General features: G+C 45.0%; 1 protein-coding gene across 1 annotated transcript; it reads right to left on the bottom strand.

Annotated features, from left to right (window-relative positions):
- Positions 1-1,229: 1,229 nt before the first annotated feature.
- On the bottom strand, positions 1,230-24,246 carry LOC104858463. The gene is made up of 5 exons (XM_033767438.1): positions 24,169-24,246; positions 23,194-23,382; positions 21,954-22,195; positions 19,925-20,082; positions 1,230-1,357 (listed from the first exon to the last, which is right to left on the bottom strand). The coding sequence occupies exons 1-5, from the start codon at positions 24,244-24,246 to the stop codon at positions 1,305-1,307; spliced, it is 720 nt and encodes a 239-aa protein (XP_033623329.1). The 3' UTR covers positions 1,230-1,304.
- Between the last annotated feature and the right edge of the window lie 1,959 nt (positions 24,247-26,205).

Here is a 26,205-nt window from a genome sequence, read left to right as displayed (position 1 = left end):
GAGAGGGAGAGAGGGAGAGAGGGAGAGAGGGAGAGAGAGAGAGAGAGGGAGAGAATATCAACTGAAGACATTCTGATTCTTCTAGAACCAAGTAGTAATAAAAAAAGAGAATGGTTTCATTTCTGGGGGGAAGGACAACTTATTAGACTGCTGTCTCCTCCATCCCACTATTGTAATGATGCTTTCTTTACTGCCCTCACCAATATAAGATTACCTGACCCCCCGTCACTGATTCGCCTTCCAATAATTGTGTGTACCCAATAAGTAGTGGCTCGCTCAGGTGTGCCTTGTCTTTGCCCACTGAGGCCCTGACCTCCCAGCCCCCGTGTACTATGAAATTACAAGTCTCTATTGTCTTCCTTTAGCCCTCGCCATCCCCCTTTCGACCCTGTTGGGAGGATTGATTGCCCTCTAATAATTACCTAGTCAGATCTGTGGCACTGCATACTGATGACACCAACAGTGTTCCTGGGAGAGTTTGCTTGCAATTCTTGTCTTCCAATATTTATTCTACAGCAGCACACTTTGGTCTATGATTTAGAAAGGTCAGTATCACTCCCTTCTTTTCCCCTTGTGGAAAGATTTGAGTTACTTGAATATCTTTCGAGGAGGCTACATGTTAAAAAAAAAAAAAAAAAAAAAATCACTGGTTCTTTCCCCAGCTTAGGAGATACTACTCATTTGCAACTAGAATGAACTTTGAGTGAGTTTATCAGCTCCTCCTTTTCTTTTTCATTTTGCAAAGCTTACCATGCTTCAGTTGTAACATGCAGCTACTGAGAACTGACTATTTGACACCCAGCCAAAAGATATTTCCTATCTGATTTTTAAATGAATACAAACTTTGTCGATTAAAAGGCAGAGTATCCTAGTAAACCTTTTTGCCAGAAATTCTTAGGAAATTCAAGAATACCAAAGCCACATTTCAGCAACAGTAGCAGTAGCAGACACAAGATTTAACTCACTTTAGTTATAGAGCATTTTCTATAAAATGATGGTCCTTTCCCTAATTAATTAATGTTCATATATGATAGAAGAGGAATACTGCCTTCTTTTTCAATCTTGAACAAATTTCCAACAATGAATGTAACTGTACTGTATCCCTAAAATGTACCAATAAACTCAATTAAAGCTGAAAAAAAAAAATTTTCTTTTTCAATCTTGAACGTGTGATAAAATATACCAAAACATATTTTAAATAGCAAGCTGAGGTGTTTACACACTGATGTTACTAGATGTTCGCAGATCTAAACACAGACAGTCAGAATCCATGATTTAGTGGAGCTACTACTGGGCGTGTCTGATCACAGGTCCGTTCCACAGATTCCATGATCATGGGCAGAAGTTGCTGCGGCCTCTGGAGGAAGAGAGAGGAGCTGTGATGGGAACAAGCTGACCCATTTTTGAGAACTGCTTCAGTTCAGCTCTGCTAGAGAGGAATTCTGTAATCTCAAAGCTCCATTCAACAATTAATACTCCAGGTTAGTCACTAAGTTTCTTCACAGCAGACATCAGCTTAAACATACAAGAACTGTTCTCCCATTTTTATTGACAGTGCCGGAATGTATCTGTGAGTTCATCCCACCCCCACATAATGCCTTTCGTATGACTCCTCTGGGAATGTGAAGCCTCTGAGTCACCGTTTGCATACAAATACCACGATTCATCATTTACTTGCCATTAAGTATTTGACTCTTCTACTTTTTAGAATTCAGTTATCTTTAAACAAAGTTTTCAATTAGTGTTGCTTGGAGTAGTTCAGAGTATTTTTTTCTCTTCCTATTCTTCTTCCTCTTCCCCATCCCAACCTCTTTTTGTTCGGAAAGCACTGGTAGGGGTTGTAACTTAAGTTCTTTTTGCAGGCAACATTTCAGTGAGAACGTTATTATAAGGGGGAATCCACTTTTTGGTGCTTGGAGTAGTGTCATTCTTCTGCCTGCATGATAATCACCCAGATTTCAAGGAGTCTGAATCATGGCTTCTCAAACCTCTCTGTTTGCTGTGGGTAGCTGGAAAGTGTGTGGGCCAGCAGGGCTGCACAGACTTGTTCCTGGACTTTCAACCAGCTAGGTTTTTTACATCTAACCTAAAAAGCACCAAAAACTTCAGACAAACAGTATCTCAAACACGGGGGCTAAATTTTTGCCACTAGTCGCTGTGTATAGCTCATGTGATGCTACTATACAATAGTCCATTTTTGCCCAGTAGCCAGGAAGAGTGACCCTTCCTTTCCATGTATGAGTGGTCTGGGTATTCAGACTTCATGTCCCACCTATGAATAGGGCCATGTGTTTGGTAAATGTACAGGCTGCCTTGAGGAGTACTGCCATGCTAATGGGGATGTTACAAAAGGACGCCGTCATAGTCTGTAGGAGGCAAGGCAGCATGGTTCAGAGGTGGGGCTTTGGAGGCAGAATGGATGTACTGAATCACAGAGCAGATGGTCAGGTTAGAGCGCAAAGCCTGGATCACATGAACATGGCTGCTAGCTTATATCCACTGGATCAGATGAGAGCTTTTTCCTGTTGCTTCAGGAGCCTGCTTCTCTTATACATTGGCCCAAACTTATTTCTTCCTCTGGGCACTTGATCAGCCTTTACTACCTCCAGCTTCATTCCAACACTTAGCCATTTTTGAAATCGACAGTAAGGACAATGTTTACTCTCAATCTGGTATAAAATACATACTCATCTCTGGATATGAGCACACACAAATAAGAACTTCATTATTCTCTCACCACGTTACTGCATTAAAATGTGCATGTATCCTTTACTAATAGCTAAGTCAGCCTTGCATGTGAGGCTCATCTCAACAGAACAGAGAAGGCCCAAAGGAGCTTATGAAAGAATCTGCATATGGGCAACAGAGAGGGTCAGTGGCCACATCTGGGGTCTCGGAGCCCAAACTAACCAATCAAGTCATAACAGCTCTCTTCTTGCCATATAATAGAAGTGTCACAGGTGATAGGGTGTGGGAAAGCTGTCTGGGAAATGAGCAGGGCCTGTCCATTACAAGATCCCAGGGCAACGCGAGGAGCCCATACACAGAACTTCTCAAGAACTCCAGAAGTGGACAGCATGAAAGAAGAGCAGCCTTCACGGAGAGCTGCCATCGTGCCTGAGTTTCCAGGAAGTCTGAATACATCATGTTGTCTTATTTTGGCTTTTCTCTTTTTTTCTCTTTGTTTGGCCCAAGTTCATTCTACAGAGCTGGTTTCTTCCAAAACCATTCACATCCCACTTTTCAAATAAACTCTTTTGCACTGATATGGGCTTTTCTCATCCAATTCCCTGTTTCAGGCAAGAAGGGTCTGCAATACTTTGGATGTTGACACATTTCTAAAGGAACCCCCAGATAAGAGAAGGGGCTAACGGAGATCTCTCCCACTGCCTGCTTCCGCCCATTCGGCAGGTCTGCGACCTCCCCTGTCTGCGGGCCACCAGCTCCAGCAAAGAAGGTAGCCGCACGGGGGCCCTTGAAACACCCCCACGAACAGCCCCCCTGCCCCCACCCCACTCTCAGAACTCCTGATTGGACCAGTCCTTGGACCCACTCTGCAGAGGCATAGGTGGTCATAAAGGGTATTTTTCTGAGCTCCCACCTTTGAACATCTTTAAAGAAAGAGTGGGGAAACCTGTACTAGAACTGAGTGGAGTTCAACCCTGCAGGTTGGGAAACCCAATTTAGGCCTTGTGGACTGAGGTCAGTCTGAGTCGCGGGGATCTGCCATTGGCTAGTTGAGATCAGGGGACTTGGTTCTGTACATGGCTATGCACATGGTATATTATGACAGCAGAGACAGTCTGAAAGAGGCCCTTCAAATTCTTTTTTTTTCTTTTCCTCATTCCACCCTGCAATTTCTTTCTTTTTTTCTGTCCTCTTTCTCCAACTCAGTCTCTTGCTCCAGCATATTATCCCTCATCTCCCTTTCTATTCCTGCTCCTGCCCTTATCATTTTTTTCTTTTTTGTTTAAGTTCTTTTCTCCTGTCATTTTACCTCACTCATGGCTCAGTAGTTTCAAGGGAAAGCAAGCCCCTATTATTGTTAAGGGGATATATTCTCATCCTTATTCCTGCATTCTGTCTATCCCTTTTGAAGTTAATAGTTTCATAAAGATTGTATGGTCATTCTACATCCTCTGGCTTCACTTGAAACTTTTCCAGTTCTCTCACTTATCTACTCCTCTCGTCCTAACTCAGTCTAAGACCCCATCCTAAATGGTGAAGATGCTATATTGAAAAGCGTATTCACTGCAAACATATTTTGGGCTGCTTCTTGATATTAATTTAATTCACATGGTTTAAAGGTGATAGATTGATGACTACCACAAGTGGTCAATTTGCAAGCTGTGCTTGATCCTACTGGGCTGCTGAATGTATCAATTGGGATAAAGGATTGTGTTTGATTTAATGAGTTTTCTCTGATATTATAAAAATGAGGATGTCTGTAAGCCATTAGAGACTCAAAAGCTAAAGTGCAACTATATCAGGAAGATTTAAATAATAATCCAGAAATTAAACCAAGGATAACCCAACAACAAAAATAAAAATGAGAAAACACTTAAATAAGACACAAAGACAGACTCCCAGTTCACCAATGGCAAACAGTAGGGCAAATGAGGATGAAAAGTCTGACAGTGAACCAGCAGGACACCCTGGACCAATAGAACAGGAGGTTAAAAAGAACAGATCAATCAGGCTCTAGAAAAATTCAAAACACAAATAATTTCCCAGATAACCATAGAGATAGTGAGCAAAAATGGAAGTCATGATTAGAGACTCTAGAACAGAAACAGAAAAAAATAGATGAGCTCAGGACCATGATATAAGCCATGAAGGCTCAGCAAAAGAAAGAAATGGAAACAATGAATGCCCAACAGAGGAATGAAATGGAATCCATAAAACAGATTCAAACAGATATCCAGAAGATTAAAAACTCTATTGAAAGTGTACGCAACAGAATAAAAGACTATGAAGATAGAATTTCAGATACAGAAGATAGGATCATAGTCAGTGACCACGAAAAGAGAGGTCTCTTAAAAACAGTAAGGAATCATGAGAAATTGATCCAACAATTTCTAGATGATGCAAAGAAGAATAACATAAGACTGATAGTAATCCATGAAATAGCAGGAGAAAATACAAATGACTTATAAAAGCTGTTCACAGAATTAATGACAGAAAACTTCCCAAACAGAAGAGAAGAATTAGACATACAGATAAGTGAGGCATATAGAACCCCAACTAGCCAAAAAAAAAAAATCTACACCTACACATATAATAAACAAGATCCCAGAAATCCAACAGAAGAACAAAATACGACAAGCAGTAAGAGAAAAGAAACAAATCACATGCAAAGGAAAGCCCATCAGAATCACAGGAGACTTTTAAACACAAACCCTTAGGTCAAGGAGAGCCTGGAGTGAGGTATTTCAAGTCATAAAAGTAAACCACCTCCAACCTAGACTGATGCATCCGGCAAAACTCTCTTTCAAAACGGATGGGGAAATAAGATACTTCTACTACAAAGAACACCTGAGAAACTTCATGAACACCAAACCAGCACTACAAGGAATTCTAAACAATATCCTAGAAAAGGACAATGAAGGTCACAACACCATGAGGCCCAACAGACCAAATCAAATAGGCAAGGCAAGAAACTAAAAGGAGAGGGGAGAAAAAGTAAAAAGAGTCAACAAAATGACAATAACATGACAATAATAAGTCAGAACATATCAATTATACCATCAATGTCAATGGCTTCAGTGCACCAATCAAGAGAAACAGATTGGCAGAATGGATTAAGAAGCAAAATCCAACAATATGTTGTATACAAGAAACACACCTAGTGCAAAAAGAAGCCCATAGACTGAAAGTGAAAGGATGGAAAACAATTCTCCATGAGACAGGAGAAAAAAGCAGGGGTAGCAATCTTCCTTGCAGACAAAGTAAATTTCAAACCAAAACTCATTAAGAGAGACAAAGAAGTTCACTACATCCGTGTTAAGGGAAAATTCAAGAGGGAGAGATGACAATCATAAACATATATGCACCAAATATAAATGCCTCCAACTATACAAAATAAATATTAAGTAACATGAAAAACCAAATAAGCACTAATACAATTGTAGTGGGGGATTTAAATACCCCACTATCACAAATAGACAGATCATCTAGGCAGAAAATCAACAATGAAATACTAGAACTGAACCAAGCTTTGGAACACATGGACTTAATAGATGTCTATAGAGTATTCCACCCCACAAAATCAGAATATACATTCTTTTCAGCTGCACATGGGTCATTCTCCAAGATAGATCACATACTAGCTCACAAAACAGGTTTGAATAAATGCAAAAGAACTGAAATAATTCCCTGAATATTATCACATCACAGTGCAGTAAAGCTGGAGATCAATAGCATAAGAAACCGTAGGAACTTCACAAACACATGGAAATTGAAAAACACTCTCCTGAAGAATCAATGGATCACAGAAGAAATTAAAGAAGAAATCAGACAGTTTTTACAAATAAACAAAAATGCCAATACAACATACAGGAATCCATGGGACACAATGAGAGCAGCTCTTCCTGGAAAATTCATAGCACTGAATGCCCACATTAGGAAAACAGAACAAGCTCAAATAAACAACCTAACAATGACTCTTAGACTCCTCGAAAAGCAAGAGCAAGAAAAACCCAAAGCTCGAACACGAGAGGAAATTATAATGATTAGAGCAGAAATCAATGCAATGGAAACTAAGAAAACGAGACAAAAAATAAATGAATTGAAGAGCTGGTTTTTTTGAAAGAATAAATAAAATTGATAAACCCTTAGCAAACCTTATCAAAAAAAGGAAAGAAAAGGCTCAGATTCATGCAATCAGGAATGAAAAAGGCGAAGTTACAACAGATCGCACTGAAATTCAGAGGATCATTAATACATACTATGAGAACCTGTACTCTAATAAAATGGAAAACACAGAAGAAATGGAAGATTTCTAGATACTTATGAATTACCAAAGTTGAACGAAGAAGATAAAAACATTTTAAACACCCCAATCACAATCAGTGAAATTGAAAATGTAATTAAAAACTTACCAACAAAGAAAAGCCCAGGCCCTGATGGATTCACTGCTGAATTTTACAAGACATTTAGAGAAGATCTACTACCATTACTCTTCAGATTTTTCAATGAAATTGAAAGAGAAGCAATACTTCCAAATTCATTCCTGGAAGAAAATATCTCTTTGATTCCCAAACCTGGGAAAGATGTAACTAAAAAAGAGAACTACAGGCCAATCTCCTTAATGAATATAGATGCAAAAATCCTCAATAAGATACTAGCAAACAGAATACAGAGGATCATCAAGAAGATCATACATCCTGACCAAGTCACATTTATTCCAGGGATGCAAGGATGGTTCAACATACATAAATCAATAAATATAATACACTATATTAACAAAGTCAAGGACAAGAACCACATGATCCTTTCGATAGATGCAGAAAAAGCATTTGACAAAATTCAACACCCATTCATGATAAAAACTCTGCAAAAAATTGGAATAGATGGTCTATTTCTCAACTTAATAAAGGCTATCTATGAAAAACCAACAGCCAACATCATATTAAATGGCCAAAAACTGAAACCTTCACATTAAAATCAGGAACAAGACAAGGATGCCCACTATCACCACTCCTCTTCAATATACTTCTGGAAACATTAGCCATAGCAATTAGACAAGAGAAAGAAATTAAAGCAATAAAGATAGGAAAGGAAGAAGTTAAACTGTCATTATTTGCTGATGATATGATACTCTACATTGAAGACCCAAAAAACTCCACCGAAAGACTTCTCCACTTAATTGACACTTTTAGCAGAATAGATGGATACAAGGTCAACAACCAAAAATCAATAGCCTTCTTGTACACAAACAACAGACTTACTGAGAAAGAAGTTAGGGAAACAATTCCTTTCACAAAAGCACCCAAAAAAATGAAGTATCTGGGAATCAATTTAACAAAGGAAGCAAAAGACCTCTACACTGAAAACTACAGCACTCTGAAAAAAGAGATCGAGGAGATAAGAAAATGGAAAGCTATCCCCTGCTCCTGGGTAGGAAGAATCAACATAGTGAAAATGGCCATACTACCAAAACTGCTATACAGATTCAATGCAATACAAAGTGAAATCCCAACACAATACTTCACAGAACTAGAAAGAAGAATCCAAAAATTCATTTGGAACCATAAGAGACCTAGAATAGCAAAAGCCATCCTAGGCAACAGACACATACGTGGCAGCGGGTATAACAATTCCCAATATGAAACTACACTACAAAGCCACTGTGATAAAAACAGCATGGTACAGGCAAAGAAACAGACCTGAGGATCAGTGGAACAGATTGGAAGACACAAAAACAACTCCAGATGCACTAGGCTACCTCAACTTTGACAAAGGAGCTGACCGTCCCCACTGGAGGAAAGATAGCCTCTTTAATAAATGGTGTTGGAAACACTGGATCTGAACCTGCCAAAGATTAAAACTAGACCCTTATCTGTCACCATGCACTAAATTAAAATCCAAGTGGATTAAAGACCTAAATGTAGAAAAAGAAACACTAAACTTGCTGGAAGATAAGTTAGGCAGAATTCTGGAAGACATTGGCATAGGAAAAGACTTTATTAACAAATCCTCAGTAGCACAGGAACTAGCAGAAAGAATCAACAACTGGGATCTCATCTTATTAAAAAGCGTCTGTACTGCAAAAGAAACCATCAACAGAACTAAGAGACAACCTACAATGTGGGAAAAACTTTTTACCAGCTGCTCCTCAGACAAAGGACTATTATCTAGAATATATAAAGAACTCAAAATAACCAGCGCCCCCAAATATAAAGACCCAATTCTAAAATGGGCATCTGAAATGAACAGACATTTCTCAGACAAAGAAAAAAAAGCAGCAAAAAAATATATGAAAAAATGCTCCACATCACTGGTCATTCGAGAGATGCAGATGAAAACAACACTGAGATTTCACCTCACCCCACAAAGAATGGTTGCTATCAAGAAATCACACAACAAATGTTGGCGCAGTTGTAGGGAGAAAGGAAGGAACCCTTCTCCACTGTTGGTGGGAGTGCAGACTAGTGCAACCACTATGGAAGTCAATATGGAGATACCTCAAAGAACGAGGATTAGAGGTTCCACTTGATCCAGCCATCCCTCTGCTGGGTATCTTTCCAAAAGAACTGAAAGAATCATATCACAGTGATATACCCACACCCACGTTTCGTGGCAGCACGGTTTTTAATAGCCAAAACTGGGAAACAGCCCATCTGCCCATCACTTGGAAACTGGATAGAGAAGATGTGTTTTTTTTATAAAATGGAATACTACTCAGCCATAAAGAATGAGAAAGTACATTCATTCATAGGTAATTAGGTACACTTTGAGGATATACTCCTAAGTGAAATAAATAAGTCACACATATGCAAATACCAAATAGGTTCTCTGGTGTGAAAAACTAAAATAGTACTCAAGATCTTAACGGGACAATTAGCAATGTGAAATAGGAAGAAAAGGAACAAAGGTGTAGGGACAGTGAAAAGGATAGGGAAAGGGGAATAAGGGAAAAGGAAAAAAATATGAGAAAATGTAAAAATGGAATTAAAGTGTTTGAAGGTTGGTAGGGGAGTAGGGGGTGAAGGGAGGGTGGGGACAAGGGGAAAAAAATGAGAACCAAGACCTGGCATGTAAAGGTACAAGATCCCAGTAATGAATGTAACTGTACTGTCTACCTAGAATGTACCAATAAATTCCATTTAAAAAAAAAAAAAAACAATAACCAAAAAAAAGGACAGGAAAATAAAGAGGAGTCATCAACAAAACTCAGTAAAATGATAGTAAATCATCAACACATATCAGAAGTATCTGTTAATTGTCTTAACCCTCCAATTAAAAGACACAAAGTAGCAAACTGGATCAAAATATTGAATTTCACAGTCTGTTCTATATAAGAATTTCATCTAAACCAAAAAGATCTTCATAGACTAAAAATCAAAAGGTAGATAAGAGTATTTCATCTACCAATGATAGAGAAAACCTTTTAGCAAAAAACCTACAAAATGTCCAACGTAAAATAACTTCTTGCTGTCTGCTTTGTTTAGTTCAAAATCAACAGGCACTGGAGGCATGTAGTCTGGCTCAAAAGTTTTAATGAAAAGAACCATTGTTAACTTTGCTGACTAGACATGCCCCCTTCCCCTGGGCTAGAATAGATAACAAGAAAAATTTTAAAGGTAAGGTCTCTAACAAAGAAGTGCTATATCTGGGTTGAAATTCAACTGCCTTGTCACCGTGCTTTTCATATTAGCAATGTGAACAGTGAAAATGAAATGTAACCACCTGAATGAGATCAAGGCTGTAAAACCTAAAGAAGGAGCTGTATCCCAGTACTGGATCAATCTGGGCAAGAGTTTATGTGGGATCAATCTTTATTGACAAATAGATCTTTTTTTATTTTACATACATTCTGCTGCTTCTCTGTGTGTCACTTACTGATTCTTTACATAATACACCAAGATCTCCAAAAAGTAATGGTAATAATTTCACTCTCAGACATGGTAAACTTCAAGTACAGCAAGGGAATCAATTAGCAGAATGAAGAGACAATCTACACAGTGGGAAAAAATTCTTACCAGCTACTCCTCAGACAGAAGAGTATGTATTAAGAACTCAGCTAAAATAAAAGGTTCAATCAAGAAATGGAGACGTAAAATAAACAGACAGTTCACAGAGGAAAAAATACATATGGCCAATAAATTTAGGAAAAAGTGTTCAACATCTTTGGCCCCTAGAGAAATGCAAATTAGAACAATGCTGAGATTCCATAAAGAACAATAATTATTAAGAAATCAAACAATAACAAATGCTGGTGGGGCTGTGAGCAAATAAACTCTGCTACACTGTTTGTATGTTTGCAAACACTACGCAAATCACTAGGGAGGTTCCTCAAAGAACTGAAATTGGAAATGACCCAGCTAGCCTCCTTCTAGGTTCCTTTCCCAAAGATCTAAAGATACTGTGCCTCAGCAATACTTGCAAACCAAGGTTTGTAGCAGCACAACTCGAGACAGCTAAATCCTGAAAACAGCATCCATCAACAGGTGACTGCATAAGGAAAATGCAGTTTACATACATTATGGAATTCCTTTTAGTTATAAAGAAAGAAAAATCTGAGATATTTGTGGGAAAATGGATGCACCTGAAAAATATAGTATTGGGTGAAATAAAGCAGACACACAAGTTTCAATACTACACAGTATCTCGCATTTCAGTCAGGCATAGTACAAACAAAGCACAATAAAGAAGGATAGAAGGAGATGAAAGGATAGATCTCTTGCAGATAGAACGTCGTCCTGAATATGAAGGGTGAGAGGAGAGGAAAAGACAAAATAAACAGCACTAAGCTATGCCATGTAAAAGGACCTAATAACTTCAGTACATGTAAATGCAATGCATTCTGTCATAGACATGAAATAAGATTAATAATATCAACATGAACAAAGACAGGGATAGGGGATTTAGAGGAGGATGGAGACAAGTGGAAGGGAAGGGGATTTAAAAAGAATCGAGCTGTATTAGGTACATGTACGCCCTACACAAAGGAGACTGCAAACTGCCTGTATTGTAAATGTGTAGTAATAAAAATAATACACAGTATGTCCAAGCATCTGTATATTGCAAAATGATTTCCAAATCCTACCTAGATAGCATATCACCTAACACAGTTACCTTTTGAGTGCATGGTGAATATGCCAGAAAGTACTCCCTTTGCAACAGAACAAGCAAACACACAATTCTTCCTTCATGCTTCCCTAAGAACAATCTGGCTTTCAGAGATCTACGGTGCAGGTACTACTCTTGGCGCCCTTCCTCATGCCATGCTCTTCTACCTCCTTTGATCCACCCTGGGCAGAAAAGCCTTTATGCCAAATGATTGAGATCCATGCACAGCTTCTTATTTGGAGCTTCTACTCTGCTCTACTACTCCTTTTAAAGTCTGCCTCAGAGAACATGGCAGTATTTAAACAGTGCCTACAATCAGGCCAGCCTCTACAGCCATTAGTTCAGAGATGACACCCGTGTCCCTCTCCACTTATACACACATCACATATATATGTCCACGCAAAAGTCCCAATTCAAAGCGTTTCTCAGCGTGGGTTTAACAGGCAGCGTCTTCTGAAAATCATCCTCAGCAAGTACACTTCCCAGCCTTACTAATACTTTTACATCCTTTCCATTTTTCTCAGAATCCTAAACTCTATGGCAGTCCTCTTTTAAATAGTCTAATTGCGAATGGGGTGTCACCTAAATAACTGAATAAGGTTACAAATTTCTTTGACATTGCTCTTTATGGAACCCAGGAAGATGTTAGGTTAAGTGTTCTAAAACTGAGGCACCTCACCACACTTCTTCGAATTCTCCGGACCTTTGTCAATACCTACAACGAGTCTGGAAATGTGAGGGCACATTGGAAATTTAGGAGAGCCCTATAAATATAAAAAAGCAGAACTCTGAGGAGAGGAGTTGTGGCTGTGAGACCCAGCATCACAGATATAAACTTCAGGTCCTCCAAATCTGCTGTTGGCAGGAATGTGACCAGGACCTAGCTACCATACCTGCACCTAGGTTCAACCCAAATCTGAGTCGAGGTCTCCCCAGCCCCTTTCTCTCCCGCAGACTGGTGGGGATGCGAGGGCAGCAGGGGGTTTCCCAAGATGGCATTGTGGGCTGCGGTGTCCCTGTGGGGACAAGGTTCTGGGGACCCGGAACTAGCTTTGCCCCAGCAAGGGCCAAGAGGGACAGAGGTTGCCTCCTTGCTAGTTCAGAAGGACCTCAGAGTTTGAACTTAGCACGGAGGCTCTGCCAACAAGAGCTGACTCTGACCACCTCTAAACAGATTATCACCCCAATTCCACCCAATTTCAGGGCTCCCGACCCACAAAGTTACCATTGCGTGGCTTGTGGGTCTCCCGGAGTCACTTCTACGCCAGTCGCAGCCAGGAGGTCACAGAAAGCAGTGGAGCAGCACCCCGCACATGCCCTAGCGATCAGAACGGCACTTTGGCGCCATGACACCGGAAGAGCCCGCCTACCTTGGCCCACCTGATTGGACAATTCATACAGCCCGCCCTTTCATCACTGATTGGCTCCTGCTGCATTGCCCGCCCTCCGAGTCAAAAGTAAGGAGAGAAACCCCAGTCTGCAAGAGGGGATCTCAGATGAAAGATTGCACCTCAGACGTTTGTGGGCCAGGCTGTCTTCATCCTCCTAACAAAGCTTGACCTAGAGTCGTGACGGACCAAACTCACCAGATCTCTCATTTCTTTGTCACTGGTCTTTCTCCCTCATGATCTATAAACACTCTATCTCAAAGCGTGTAATATTTATGCTCATTCAGATTTGACACAGATTCCCATCTGAGACTTCCCCTGTTTATGGAATGGTCTGACCTGGCATCCCCACAACACATGAGCGTTAGAAGCACAGCTTCTGATTCCCTAAACTCATTTAATTATGCGTTAATTTGTACACTTTTCCTTTAAGGGAAGGACAGTTAATGAATACACATCATATGTATCTCATGTCTGTTTCCTCATCTTTCTAATAAGACTAAGATCTCTGTCTCAGGTGTTCGAAGCTCTTAGGACTATATCAATTAGTAGGCATCAGGCGAGAAAAATAAATCAGTAATGCTACATTCAGGTTCTCCATCACTCGTCCACACTAATCTGGAAACAAGCCTGCCACTACCCTGCCTCTTGGGCAACCTAAGGAGATGGTGTAGCAGGAGGGCACCTGAAGCCTAGGGCAGCTGGCAGCCTGGACTTCTGAAGGCCCAGCAGAGGCCAGCCAAAGGGGACTGCGCTCAGTCATTTACCTGCCCATCATGTCCTCACCTGGGCCCCACTGGAAAAGCAAGGAGCAGAGATGCACCTGAGCCCTGGCCTGTGCCCTGAGCTGGCTGCTCTTAAGAGGCAGGTTCCCCAGGACAGGGAGCCCTACAAGAAATGAGAGGGCCCAGAGCAACCTCCCTGACAGTTGTTCCGCCTCCTGCTAAGGCCCTGAGTACCAGCTTGGATTTGCTACCCCTTGACCTCAGGAGCCCCCACCTCCTGCCAGACTCTGGATGCAAACTCCAGGCTCAGTTCCGAGGTCATGAGAGTAGGGGTGAGAAGTGATGGAACTGGTAAGCTCATCACAGGTGACATGAGGGGCAGGCACAGGGACCTTGTGTACCCCTCTTGTAAAGTCCAGCCTCTTGCTTTGGCCATAAACTGGGGCCCAAGAGTCGGGGACACAAACTATAGGAATGTTACTGCTGTTTAGGGCACAGGATTCAGCACGGCAATGGTGCAAGCTTGAGCTCCTGCCCCCACCATAGAGCCTTGGCTGGGGCCACGGAACAGGTTCATCGCCTCGTACTTGGCTTCAGCCCTGTCCTTGAACTTGGCAGAGTCCCTGCACATCCAGCAAGCCCATAAATCATTGCCAAGCTCTGGACCAGATGGGGCAAGCAGCAGAGCCACCTGGCCTCGAGCAGTGCTGTTCTCACAAAGCAGCTTCCACAGATGCCCTGGCTGTTGCCCCAGCCCTTGCCTGTTGTGCCTTCCCTACCTACTGCTCTCCCCAGGGTATGCTGCTCTGTGGTTGTGGGTACATGGAGTTGCACCGCAAAGCCTACCTGGTCTTGGACATTATCATGGAAGTGCATGGTGCTAGGTCACTGATTTGAGAGGCTATGGGGTCAGGGGCTGAGAGAACCACTGACCCCCATGACACTGTCCTGTGCCCCTGAGATGAGGGCTGCTCCCTTCTCCGAAGAGCGGGTCCATGCATGGAAGAAGCCAGGGCCCCGGTCCTGAACTCTGAACCCCACCATCGTATTCTTGCTTCTCTTCTTGGCTTCCAGGAAGCATGAAGTCCACTGCCTGTGTGGACTCTTTCTACCACTGGTCAACCCCAAGCACGTCCTGGGCCAGACTCTAGCAGCAGGTTTCCCTGAGGCGCTGAGCATACTAGATTCTGAGCATTATGTGGGCAGGGTTATGAGAAGGGATGTGGCCCAGCTAGGGTCCCAGGGACCACACAAGGTACTGGTCTCAGTGAGTAAAGGCCTGGATGATGGCCTCGAGGCACAAGCGCAAGTCCAAGCCTCCATTTAAACAGTGCCAGCTCTGGTCCTTAGGGGCCCAGATAGGTGGTCTCCATGGGGACTTTGATGTCAGGACCACTCAATAAAGAGTTTATTATTCAGCTGAATCCTGCAATTTGTGTGGTAATTCCTGAGGAATGTATGTGTGCAAAATGCACAGGCAGTGAAGGAAAATTCTTGAGCTCGATCTGAAATGAAGGGGCCTTCGGACAAGAAGCTGGGGACAGACTGTTGCCATTCATTAAGAAGCTGCCTGTGCACTGATAGAGCTCAGCTTGTCCCACTCAGGTGGCCATGACTTCAGTCCTCCGGCAGAAAAGAAGAATAGAGCTCGGGACCTTGCAGGCCTTAGACAGAGAAGGGGCTGGGCACCCCAGATGGAGGGGGCCACCCTAGGGCTCTGGGGAAGGCCCCAGGGGAGTTGGTGGGTGAGTCTGGGCTAGCCCAGGGTTCGGGGAACCACAGGGTGAGGATAAATTCCACCTGGGGAGGGTGGAGTTCACTACATCATTTCCCAGGGGGAGCCAGCTTGGCTTCCCCACCAGGGCAGCAAGCACTAGGTTTTGTTCTGAAGACTCCCGAGTCCTTTACATTCTATAGCTGGTGGCTTCTGTGTCCACTATCACTAGGCAGGTGCATCTTATCCCACTCAGGCAATTTGAGTGAGGGTAGTGGCTTAGGAAGCAGAGGAGAGAAGGTAAAATATCCCAGTCCTTCCATCCCACTGGATTGTGGCTTTGGGAACTTAAATAACTCAAGAAAATAAGCCATGAAAGTCCTTCAGTGACTAGCTGCCTGTGGGCCCAGCTGTCCCTGACCATGGATGTTATGGGTGCAGAGCCACGCGAGGAAGGGAGACTCCCAGCCTACTGTGCAGAACCTACCCTGCAGCCCATACGTGGTCTGTGAGTCTCCAGAGTCTGGTGAGTCCCTGTGCTATACTTGGTCTCTGCGAGGCCTTAGCGAGTCCTAATGGGCCCCTCTGTGCCCACCTGGCAGCTCTGCCTTAAGACTCACATGTTTCCTGCTTGGGCCAAGCACACAACCATCTAGATGGTGGGGGGCCCAGAATCCACTCCACAGAGAAAAGACTGTCACCTTTGACAAAGGAGCTGACCATCCTCAGTGGAGGAAAGATAGCCTCTTTAATAAAAGGTGTTGGAAAAACTGGATTTCAACCTGCGAAAGATTAAAACTGGACCCTTATCTCTCACCATGCACTAAATTAAAATCCAAGTGGATTAAGGATCTAAACACTAAAACAGAAACACTAAACTTGCTGGACGGTAAGTTAGGCAGAACCCTTGAAGACATTGGCATAGGAAAAGACTTTATGAACAAATCCTCAGTAGCACAGGAACTAGCAGAAAGAATCAACAACTGGGATCTCATCTTATTAAAAGGCTTCTGTACTGCAAAAGAAACCATCAACAGAACTAAGAAAAAATCTACAATGTGGGAAAAATTTTTACCAGCTGCTCCTCAGACAAGGAACTATTACCTAGAATATATAAAGAACTCAAAACAATCAGCCCCCCAAAAAATATAAAGACCCAATTCAAAAATGGGCATCTGAAATGAACAGGTATTTCTCAAAGAAGTAAAAGCAGCAAGTAAATATATGAAAAAATGTTCCACATCACTGGTCATTCGAGAGATGCAGACGAAAACAACACTGAGATTCCACCTCACCCCACAAAGAATGTCTGCTATCAAGAAATCACACAATAACAAATGATGGCACGGTTGTGGGGAGAAAGGAACTCTTCTCCATTGTTGATGGGAGTGCAGACTGGTGCAACCACTATGGAAATCAGTATGGAGATACCTCAAAGAGCTTGGACTGGAAGTTCCATTTGACCCAGCCATCCCTCTGCTGGGTATCTTTCCAAAAGAACTAAAAGAATCATATCACAGTGATATATGGGCACCAATGTTTATAGTGGCGCAGTTTGTAATAGCTAAAACTTGGAAACAGCCCATTTGCCCATCCGTTGGAAACCGGATAAAGAAGATGTGGTTTTTCTATAAAATGGAATATTACCCAGCCATAAAGAATGATAAATTAGATCCATTCATAGGAAAATGGATACATATTGAGGATATACTCCTAAGTGAAATAAATAAGTCACACATGTGTAAATACCAAATAGTTTCTCTGGTGTGAATAAACTGTAATAGTACATAAGATCCTAATGAGACAACTGACATTGAGAAATGGGAAGAAAAGGGCTAAAGGTGTAGGGAAAGTGGGAAGGGTAGAGAAAAGGTAATAATAGAAAAGAAAAAAATGTGAGAAAATGAAAAGATGGAAATAAAGTGTTTGTAAATGGGGAGGGGAGGAGGGGGTGAAGGGAGGTCAGGGACAAGGGGAAAAAATGAGAACCAAGACCTGTCATGTAAAGGTACAAGATCCCAATAACTGTACTGTATCCCTAAAATGTACCAATAAACTCAATTTAAAAATTTTTAAAAGACTATCTGTCTCTCTTCCTGTGCACAGTGCCAGACAATAGCCACACAGCTTCCCTCCCATAATCCATCTCAGGGAGGCACTGTGGCACACTCTGCCCTAATCCATTAGTTAGTTATCTAATATGCCTGAATATTTGTGAGCCCTTACCCTCTTGGCACCTTGTCTCTGAAGAGGAGGGTGGTAAAGTAGGTTTCTCATGCTGATTCTTTCACGGAGAGGAGCTGGCAGGTGGACAACTTCACTTTTTGGCTTTCTCTCCCCATTATCCTTTCAGGATGTTTTAGGATAACTTCCCTCACATGTACACTGCACTCTCCATATGCTTTGTGACCAGCTACTTTTGGGATAGAGCTCCATGAATTTGAGGTTAATAGTCTGCATAATATACAGGTTGCCACCAGGCAGCAAGCACTAGGTTTTGTTCTGAAGACTCCCAAGTTCTTTACGTTCTATAGCTGGTGGCTTCTGTGAATTGCAAGTTCGAGCTCAGTCTGCACCACTTGGTGAGATCGTGACTCAAAAGAAGAAGGTTCATGGAGGGTTCCAGCTGTTCTGACCTGGGAGAGGAACATGGTTCCCCAAGCAGGTGATGTGTGCGGGGCCACTGCCTGATGGGTGTCATTCCCAGGTGGGAGGCCCAGGGCGGTAGTGTCTCTGGGTCCCACCTTCACAGAAGGAAGCTACTTAGTTGGGTATGTTGCCTATTCTCATTCCCTGAGCAGGTGGGGTGTGGTATCTACCTTGGGTCATGTGTGGTAAACTGAGGCATGGGATCAGTGTCAAGCAGTGAGGAAGCGCCCAGGCACAGCGCAACCTCTCCAGAAGTAGCTGCCCACGAACTCTGTCTGCAGGTTGTTCTTGATGTGTGACGCCCTGCTGGAGCTGAGCAGGATGAGGGGTACGGAGCACAAGGGCAGGAGCAGGTGCTGTGGGACCCACAGAGAGGTGTGGGGCTTCTCTGACATGTTGGGGCTCCAGAGTCTGTGCGGGTGTCAGTGTGGCCCTCTTGTGCTGATCAAAGAAGATCCCCACCTGCTGTCACTGGATCTGGATGGCGGGCAGCATGCTCTGGGTGTCCCTAACTGCAGACTGTCCCACTGCCAGCTGCCCAGGATGCACTCCCGCACTACTCTTTCCTTGTGTTTCTCCTGCCTGACTGCCCCTTCCCAGGGCCTTCCTTGTCCCTTCACACTTCCCAGGCCCTGGGATGGGATCACAAGAGGAGGAGACTCTGCATGTGCAGCTAACCAAGTCCTGGGATCTCAGCTGTCACTGAGCAAGTGTGGCAGGTGGCAAATGGGGGCTCAAACACTTGTGCAGTGCAGTGACTTTTCCTACTCCTGCTCTTCTTTCTTTCCCTTCCCATTGCTTCCCCATCTATCCATCCATTCTTTCTCCTCCTCTTCCTCCTCCTCCTCCTCCTCCTCCTCCTCCTCCTTTCTTCTCTCCTCCCTTCTTTCCTCTAAGCACAATTTGACTTTTGCTGGACATGGCTAAGGCCACAGCTGCTCTGTGATCTCCAGTCCCTCCTTGGTCCTGGGAGAAACCAGTACTCAGGGATGGCTGATCTGTTGTCATCCGGACCAAGCTGGAACCAACATACTGGTGTGCTTGGAACAGAGCCTGGATGAGACTGCCAGGAGCCCCTATTCCTGGCTTATGGTGGCTTCGGGCAGCTTTCAGCACCAGGTGTTCTCAGGGACTCAGTGGTCAGAACTGGGTCTTGGGTCGAGCTGGTGACCCCTGACTCAGGGCCTTGCCCCAGCCCTGGGCCCCTGTGTAGTGCAGGCTCACATGGATACTTGGGATGCTGAGGGTGGATCCTCCTGTCTGGCAGGCTGTCGGCACACAGCAAGTTCTCCATGAGTCTGCACTGGGCTATGCACAGAGCAAAGTACTATGACATTGCATGTTCCTATCACACCAACATTAGCCACAGAAGTCCCAACAGCGTGTGCTTGTTTCAGGACCAGAGCCACTCTGGCAACAGGCTTGTCTTGAGTGCAGGACCCTGCCAGTCAGGTACAGGGTCTCAGGTTTGTCTGACTGGCTTTTCTTCACTTGACTATTGTATTTTTTTCCCCATTTCTCCAAACTTCATTTCATTTTACTATTTCGTGTGAAATTTGCTGCATTATTTTTACTAGTACATGTTCGTAGTACACAATGAAAGTATTCGTGGTGAAATGGTACATAGAATGTGTAAAATGGAAATTAGGCCCTACCTGGGTGCATTATCGTGGGATCTATAAAGCACAGATGGTTCTCACAGTTGCTTCTACCCAGAACTGCCCCCTCGAGGCCCGACTCTGTCTGGATGACCCTTTCTTCACGGCAAGGCAGTGAGTAGCGGGGCTCAGTGCAAAAGCGTAACAGCACCTGGCTGGGTGGGGTAAGCGTGTGCAGTCAGGGAGGAGCCCAGGGCAGCCCGTGCAGGTCAGGAGCTTCGGGCTGTGAGTAGAGATGGAAAAGATGGTTCCTGCAGCTCTCATGGGCACAGGCTCAGCATGGGGTGGGTGCAGCTCCTACAGCTCGGGCAGGATCCTTGAGGACAGAGGAGGTCAAGTCTCACTGGGATGGGCTTGTGCGGCTCACTGCCCAGCAGACCCTGCTGAAAGGTGGGAAGAAGTGGGGTCTCTGCACATCAAGGCAGTGTGAGAAGGAGGTCAGGGCAGAGCCTGTGGTTACCACACAGGCTGGCGGCCCTGGACTGATGCTCACACAGAGATTTGCAGGCCTCTGTGGGAGAAGCACCCCTCCGCAGAGTCCACACCTCTCGCCAGAGATACCAACCCTTCCAGGTGCTAAAGGTGGATCCCCAGCCATAGCAGTCTTTTTTTTTATTTTGTTTTTCAAAACTGCTTAGTGAAGCCGATAAGGTGGTGCATATCTATAATCCCAGTATTCCGGGAGGCTGAGGCAGGAGGATCACACACTTCAGTCCAGGATGGGCAACTTAGCTACTTAGTGAGACTGTGACAAAATTTAAAACAAAAATTAAATGAGCTGGTGATGTAGCTCAATGAGAAGGTCCTGATTTTATCCCCCACTAGTACTGTAGCAAAAATTCACTGATTTGTAAATACCTCAGTGAAGAGGACTCTGCAGTGTCCAGGGACAGGACTGGGCCAATCACACCCCTAGGACCCTTCAGCCCTGGTATCCAGGATGCTCTGCAATTTCACATTTGAAAAGTAATATTTTATCAAAATCTGGAGAGCATCTGTCCATCTTCAAGTAGGAGCAGTGGGGCAGTGCTGTCCTGTCCTTCTGTCCTCTGAGATGTGACAAATGTTAGCCATAGACCACCTGCCTGTGACCCCTGGAAGCCTGCACAGTTGCCTTTCCTGGAGGTCACTCAGAACTCTGTGACCGGAGTACTGGGTGCTCTACCCCATGGGACCGCAGACCCCCAAGGGCGTGAGCCTGTCAGTGACCTTGTGACTGTGACCCAGAAACTTCTGTGACTGTGACCCAGAAACTCTACTGCCAAGACTCCACCTGAAAAAGTGAGATTTCGAAGCAAAGATGTGTCCTTCGAGTCTCTTGTGGGCATTAACAACTGGAAATTGTCTGGAGCAGAAGTTGCTGAAACAACTGTATCATTGTGGCCACTGCGTCTGCAAGGGACAGAGCATGACGGGACCATGTCCTCAGTGCACACCTGAGAGGACAGGGGAGCTGAGGCCCCACACGCCCCACCCAGCAGCCAAGACACAGCCTGAACCCCGAGAGGCAGGAGAGGCAGGCGGAAGGGGAGCAGTGGGGGGCGCGCTTCCCAGAGGGATGACTGCGACTGTGTGTCTCCGTTCCTTCTTCCTCCATGCTGCATTCCTTACTTCTCTAATGAATACCTCTTGTCTGGCAAAAATAGCTGCAGAATTTACTGAATAGGTGAATGAAAAATAGATAGGATCTATACAGGATTTTTCCCTTCTACAGAAAGCAAAATTCGTGGGTCTCTTCCCGGATTATGTGGCCAAGGAGAAATCTGATTGCACTGAGGTAAAAAATGTAGAACAGGCAAATCACTGGGAAGTAAAATGAGTGGTGTGCAGGGACTAGCAGCAGGGGAGAGGGGGGAGCCACTGACTGGTGGATAGAGCACTGAGGAGAGCACTCTGGAGCTGGGCAGGGGGAGGGTGCACAGCCCTGGCTGAGAAAGCGCTTCTCCACAACAGCAGAGCCCTCACTTTCCTTAAAAATAACTCGACTATTCACATAGATCCGGAAAATAAGAGCCAAACTATTTACCTTAACGTGACCAACAGTAATGGAGGGGAACGGCAGGCCTGGGGCAGAAGCTGGCCCCAGGGGGAGCTCAGGAGCTGACACCCGCTGAGGAGGCACCGGGAGCCCCAGCTGTGCAGCTGGTGGAGAAGGGGTTCCTGGTGCTGGCTCTGGCTGTGGTGGCAGAGTTGGGCAGGGAGCTTCAGGTGGAGCTGGCATGGGCTCTGCAGCTGATACTTCAGCTTGGGCTGGAGCCGGTCCAGCAGCTGCAAAAGAAGAAAAAGTCACCAAATGTCCATGAACTGAAACCCCTGAGGGTGATGGTTAATTGTGCTCCGCTTAGTGGGTCATGATCAGTGCCTGGAACAGAGTGTGCACATAGTGTGTCTGCATGTACATTCGTGGAGTGAAGTACCCACCTGCTCTTCCATGATGTCTGAGTGGGCCTGAGCCCTTTGCACCCCCAAGGATTCCTGCTGTGGGACCACCCTGAAGCCCATACAGTGACTCTGTGATCTCCTTTACAATGACCAGAACAACTTTCCCTAGTGCAGGGCTAAGTGTGGGTGAGGCAAAGCTTCCCGTGCAGACAACTGCAATATTGATTATGCCCGAAGCAAGTTGTGCAGATTTAACCCCACAACTGGCTTGTTTTGAGAAATGAGTCTGGCCAAGGTCAGAGTAACTCCACCCCAATTCTGTTCCGACAAGTAAAACTTTCTTACTAGGATGATGTTCTAATTGCAACTATATAGTTTGTCTATTCTGTTCCTAATTCAATAATGCTTTCTCTTGTCTTTTGTGAGCCTTGTTTACAGTAATTTCCTTTACCCCCATCGAATGCCAATAAAAGTCAGTGCCTGGGACTGGCCAGCAACTTTGTCAGTTGCACCAGCATTGGTCGTCCTGTCACCCCACTGTTTTTCTCCTAGTTCTATCTCTTAGTGTATTTTTTTCTCAGGCCTGCATCACAGACTGTGAAGGTGGGGACTAGAGACTGACTGCAGGGGTCTGTAGTACCCAGCGGGAATGGAAGATCACCCCTGAAAATCAGCAAGGCTGCTACTGCTGGTCTTCAATGGGGCCAAGGCCAGGGTCAGCACTTGCCATAGAGACTGCTTTCCTTTCTGCAGTGATCTGCGTGCTTGATTTTCTCAGTAGCCCACTGCTCAGAGTTGCAAACTGAGTCAGAGAGAGGGCTGCACCTTCCCAGGATTGGAGCCACAGTGGCCAGGTTCACTGCGCCACTGAAAGCAGAACTCACCTTCCCAGCATCCCCTCCTGCAGGAAGGAAATGCAGGCCCTTGTGGGGTCTGGGAAGAAGGCCCCATTGGTAGGGAAGCTGTCCAGGAAGGCCTGCTCCAGGGGCTCGGTCAAGGTGTGCAGCCGGCCTGCCTGTTGCTGTCCTCACTGTGCAGAGCTCTGGCAGGCTCTCAGCTGCCTGATTCCCAATCTGTGATGGGACAGTGGGAAGACACGGAGTTGGGGCCCCACACAGGGCTCATTAGGAGGGTCAGAGGATTAACCCTGATCAAACTCTGAACTGTCCACCGTGGCTCCTACCAGGAGGGCACAGGAGGATCCAGCAGAAAGTGATCTTCATATTAAAGTTACATTTCAGAAGGGACACCTAGAAATACTAGCATTTCAGGCCAGCCTGGTAGCTGAGGAGAGGTTGTGTGGAACTCTATGCACGAAGAGCAACAGCTCCTGGGTCCTGAGACCCCTCCCAGGGCAGAAATGAGTCATCAGCCACATGGACACCTGGGCCAGGAATGACAATGAGGTGACGTGGCAGGATAAAATCATGGAGAGAGTGGGCCAGGGATTTAGCTCAGTGGTGTAGCCACCTGCCTCGCAAAAGCAAGGTGCTGAGCTCCATCCCAGGTACCAAAAATAATAAAATAATAATAATGATGATGATGATAGCAGGAGCCAGGTAACCCAGTGACTGTGTCCCTTTCCTGGTTCTCCCCCAGCGTGTCGACAGTGACCTTCCTTCTGAGGCTGAGCAGAGAGGTTGTGGGTGCTGAGGACATAGGATCTGGATTCCTTTGGGAGAGGACCCTGTCACCAAGACTTGCAGGGAGGAGGTGAAGGTGTCATCTGTCCCCAAGGGTCCTCTCTGGCCCCCATGTCCTCAGGGCAGAGTCCCCTCTGCTCATACACACACCCTGTGCCTGAGCTGGCACCTGTTGGTATTGTGGCCCCAGTACTGTGGGTCACAGTCACATGGTACACAGGCCCCGTGACAGCTCCATCCAATGTCCTGTGTGCAGGTCTTGGGGGACAGTGTGCAGCAGCTGGCAGGAGGCATGGGACACTACCTGACCACAGTTTGTGCTGTTTTTATGTAGGGAACCTTGTGCTCACCAAACACAATCAGCTCTGTCGCTAGCTTCTCCCCCAGGAGGACAGGAAACGGCTCTGGAGGCTGGGAGTCATCAGTGGGCACTGCCTTCTGCTCCTGCCAGCCCCGGCATGGGTGATATGTGACAGGACCCTGGGCTCACAGCCTCCCAGCACCTAGTCCTGCCCAGGAGGATCTTGACCCTGTCCTCCCACCCCCACACAGAGTGAAGACCAAGGGTGGGAGTTGTGCACGGGACTCGCAGAGGTGGCCAGGCCTAAATGTTCTCTTGTCCTGGACTGAGTTCCTCAGTGCCTGGTGGCCAGGCCCAGGGACACCTGCCCTGGGCTCCCTCTCATCTCAGAGCCCAAGGTCTCTGGGTCTGGTGAGACCTGCCCTGTGCTACCCGTGAGGGCTGGGTGGTTCGTGGCCAGTGGCCTGAAGTATCTGGTCTCAGTCGTCCATCCTCACTTGTTCCCAAGTGCTTTACCTGCTTGGGCTCCTGAGGCTGTGGCCTCGAGGCCTGGAAAAGCAGCACAGCACGTTCGCTGCTGACTGTCTCCAGCCAAGTGACTGCTAGGCAGCCACGGTGAGACTGTGGTGCCCACTGACTCCAGGGTTCCGAGTTCTGTTTGGACCTGTCGCCAAGGAAGTGAGGTCACGTGCTGGGGTCCATAAGCTGAGCCTCCCTCTGATAAGAGGACCCTGGGGCCCCTTTTCCTTTCATAGTGGAACAAATCTGTGTGCTCCTTAGAAACAGCAATGAAGAACTGGAAAAGCTATTTGGAATGTGAGATTTTGGTGAAGTTTAAGTTTTAATGCACAAATATGTAAATGCTTAGCACATGGAAGGCACAGTGGGAAGCTTGCTTTTACTCCCAAAGGATCCATTCCCTCTAAAGTCACAGTGCTCAGGGTCATAATGACAGGAAAAACTTTTATAAATAGCAAAAACCTATAAAGTGTTACCGCGTAAAATGGATTCTGCTGTCTCTAACAGCAGTTTGCTTTGTTTAGCTCAGAACTAACAGGCACTGAAGGCAGTAATTGCTGCATGAGGCATTCGGTCCGACCCTGAGATAACAGGGCACAGCAAGGCCCTGAGCTCCAAGGAGACTGGAGCCACACGATTCTGAAAGTGTCAAGATGAAAGAACCCACTGCTAACATTTGCTCCCTGACCCTGAACACCCGCCTTCCTATGGACTAGGATAGATTACTAGGCAAATCTTAAAGCAAATCTTAAACTCCCCTAGCTATAAAGAATTATATGTGGGTTGAAAGTTAACTATCCTGTGACCATGACTTGAAATGTGAGAATGAAATGTAACCACCCAAATGAAGTCAATACTGTAAAACCCTAGAAAAGGAGGAGTTGTAACCCAGTGTGTCACTGATCCAGGCACTGCTTATGGGCGATCAACCCTCTTCAATGAGTAAATTTGTTATTTTACTCCCATTCTGCTGCCTCTCTGTATGGCACTTGCAATTTCCTTCCATAAAACCTGTTTCTATTGCTGTGGTTGTAAAAGAATGTTCACAAAAATTTTGACTGAAGCTATCAAATAAAAATAGAAACACAGCTGGTGTGGTGGCACATGCCTGTAATCCCAGCACTCGGGAGGCTGAGGCAGGAGGATCACTGTGAGTTGGAGACCAACCTGGGCTCCATAGTGAGTTCCAGGTCAATCTCAACTGCATAGTGAGACCCTGTCTCACTAAAAAAAAAAAAAAAAATGTGGCCAGGGATTTAGCTCAGCGGTTCCGCTGCCTGCCTTGCAAGCACAAGGACCCAAGTGCAATCCCTGGCACCAAAAAAAATTTTTTTTAATTGAAAAAAAAAAAAGAAAATAGAAACAAAACTCCAAAATCAAATCCTGACACACAAAATTTATCAAGGAATTGGTCAAAGAGTTAGTGTAGCTCT

The sequence above is a fragment of the Fukomys damarensis genome, unplaced genomic scaffold (genome assembly GCF_012274545.1).
Source record: "Fukomys damarensis isolate Sample0158 unplaced genomic scaffold, DMR_v1.0_HiC HiC_scaffold_23, whole genome shotgun sequence".
NCBI classification, from domain to species: Eukaryota; Metazoa; Chordata; class Mammalia; order Rodentia; family Bathyergidae; genus Fukomys; species Fukomys damarensis.
Note: the sequence above shows the minus strand (reverse complement) of the source record. Positions and strands in the feature narration are given on the sequence as shown.

Excerpts from the sequence above, each read along its gene's own strand:
- LOC104858463 (XM_033767438.1), bottom strand. The coding sequence starts at position 24,246 with ATGCCTCCTGCCAGCTGCTGCACACTGTCCCCCAAGACCTGCACACAG. Across the intron at positions 23,383-24,168 it reads GGAGCTGTCACGGGGCCTGT|ATTGGGAATCAGGCAGCTGA; the intron begins GTACCATGTGAC and ends GTCCCATCACAG. Across the intron at positions 20,083-21,953 it reads TTACTGTTGGTCACGTTAAG|CCAGGTGCTGTTACGCTTTT; the intron begins GTAAATAGTTTG and ends TACCCCACCCAG.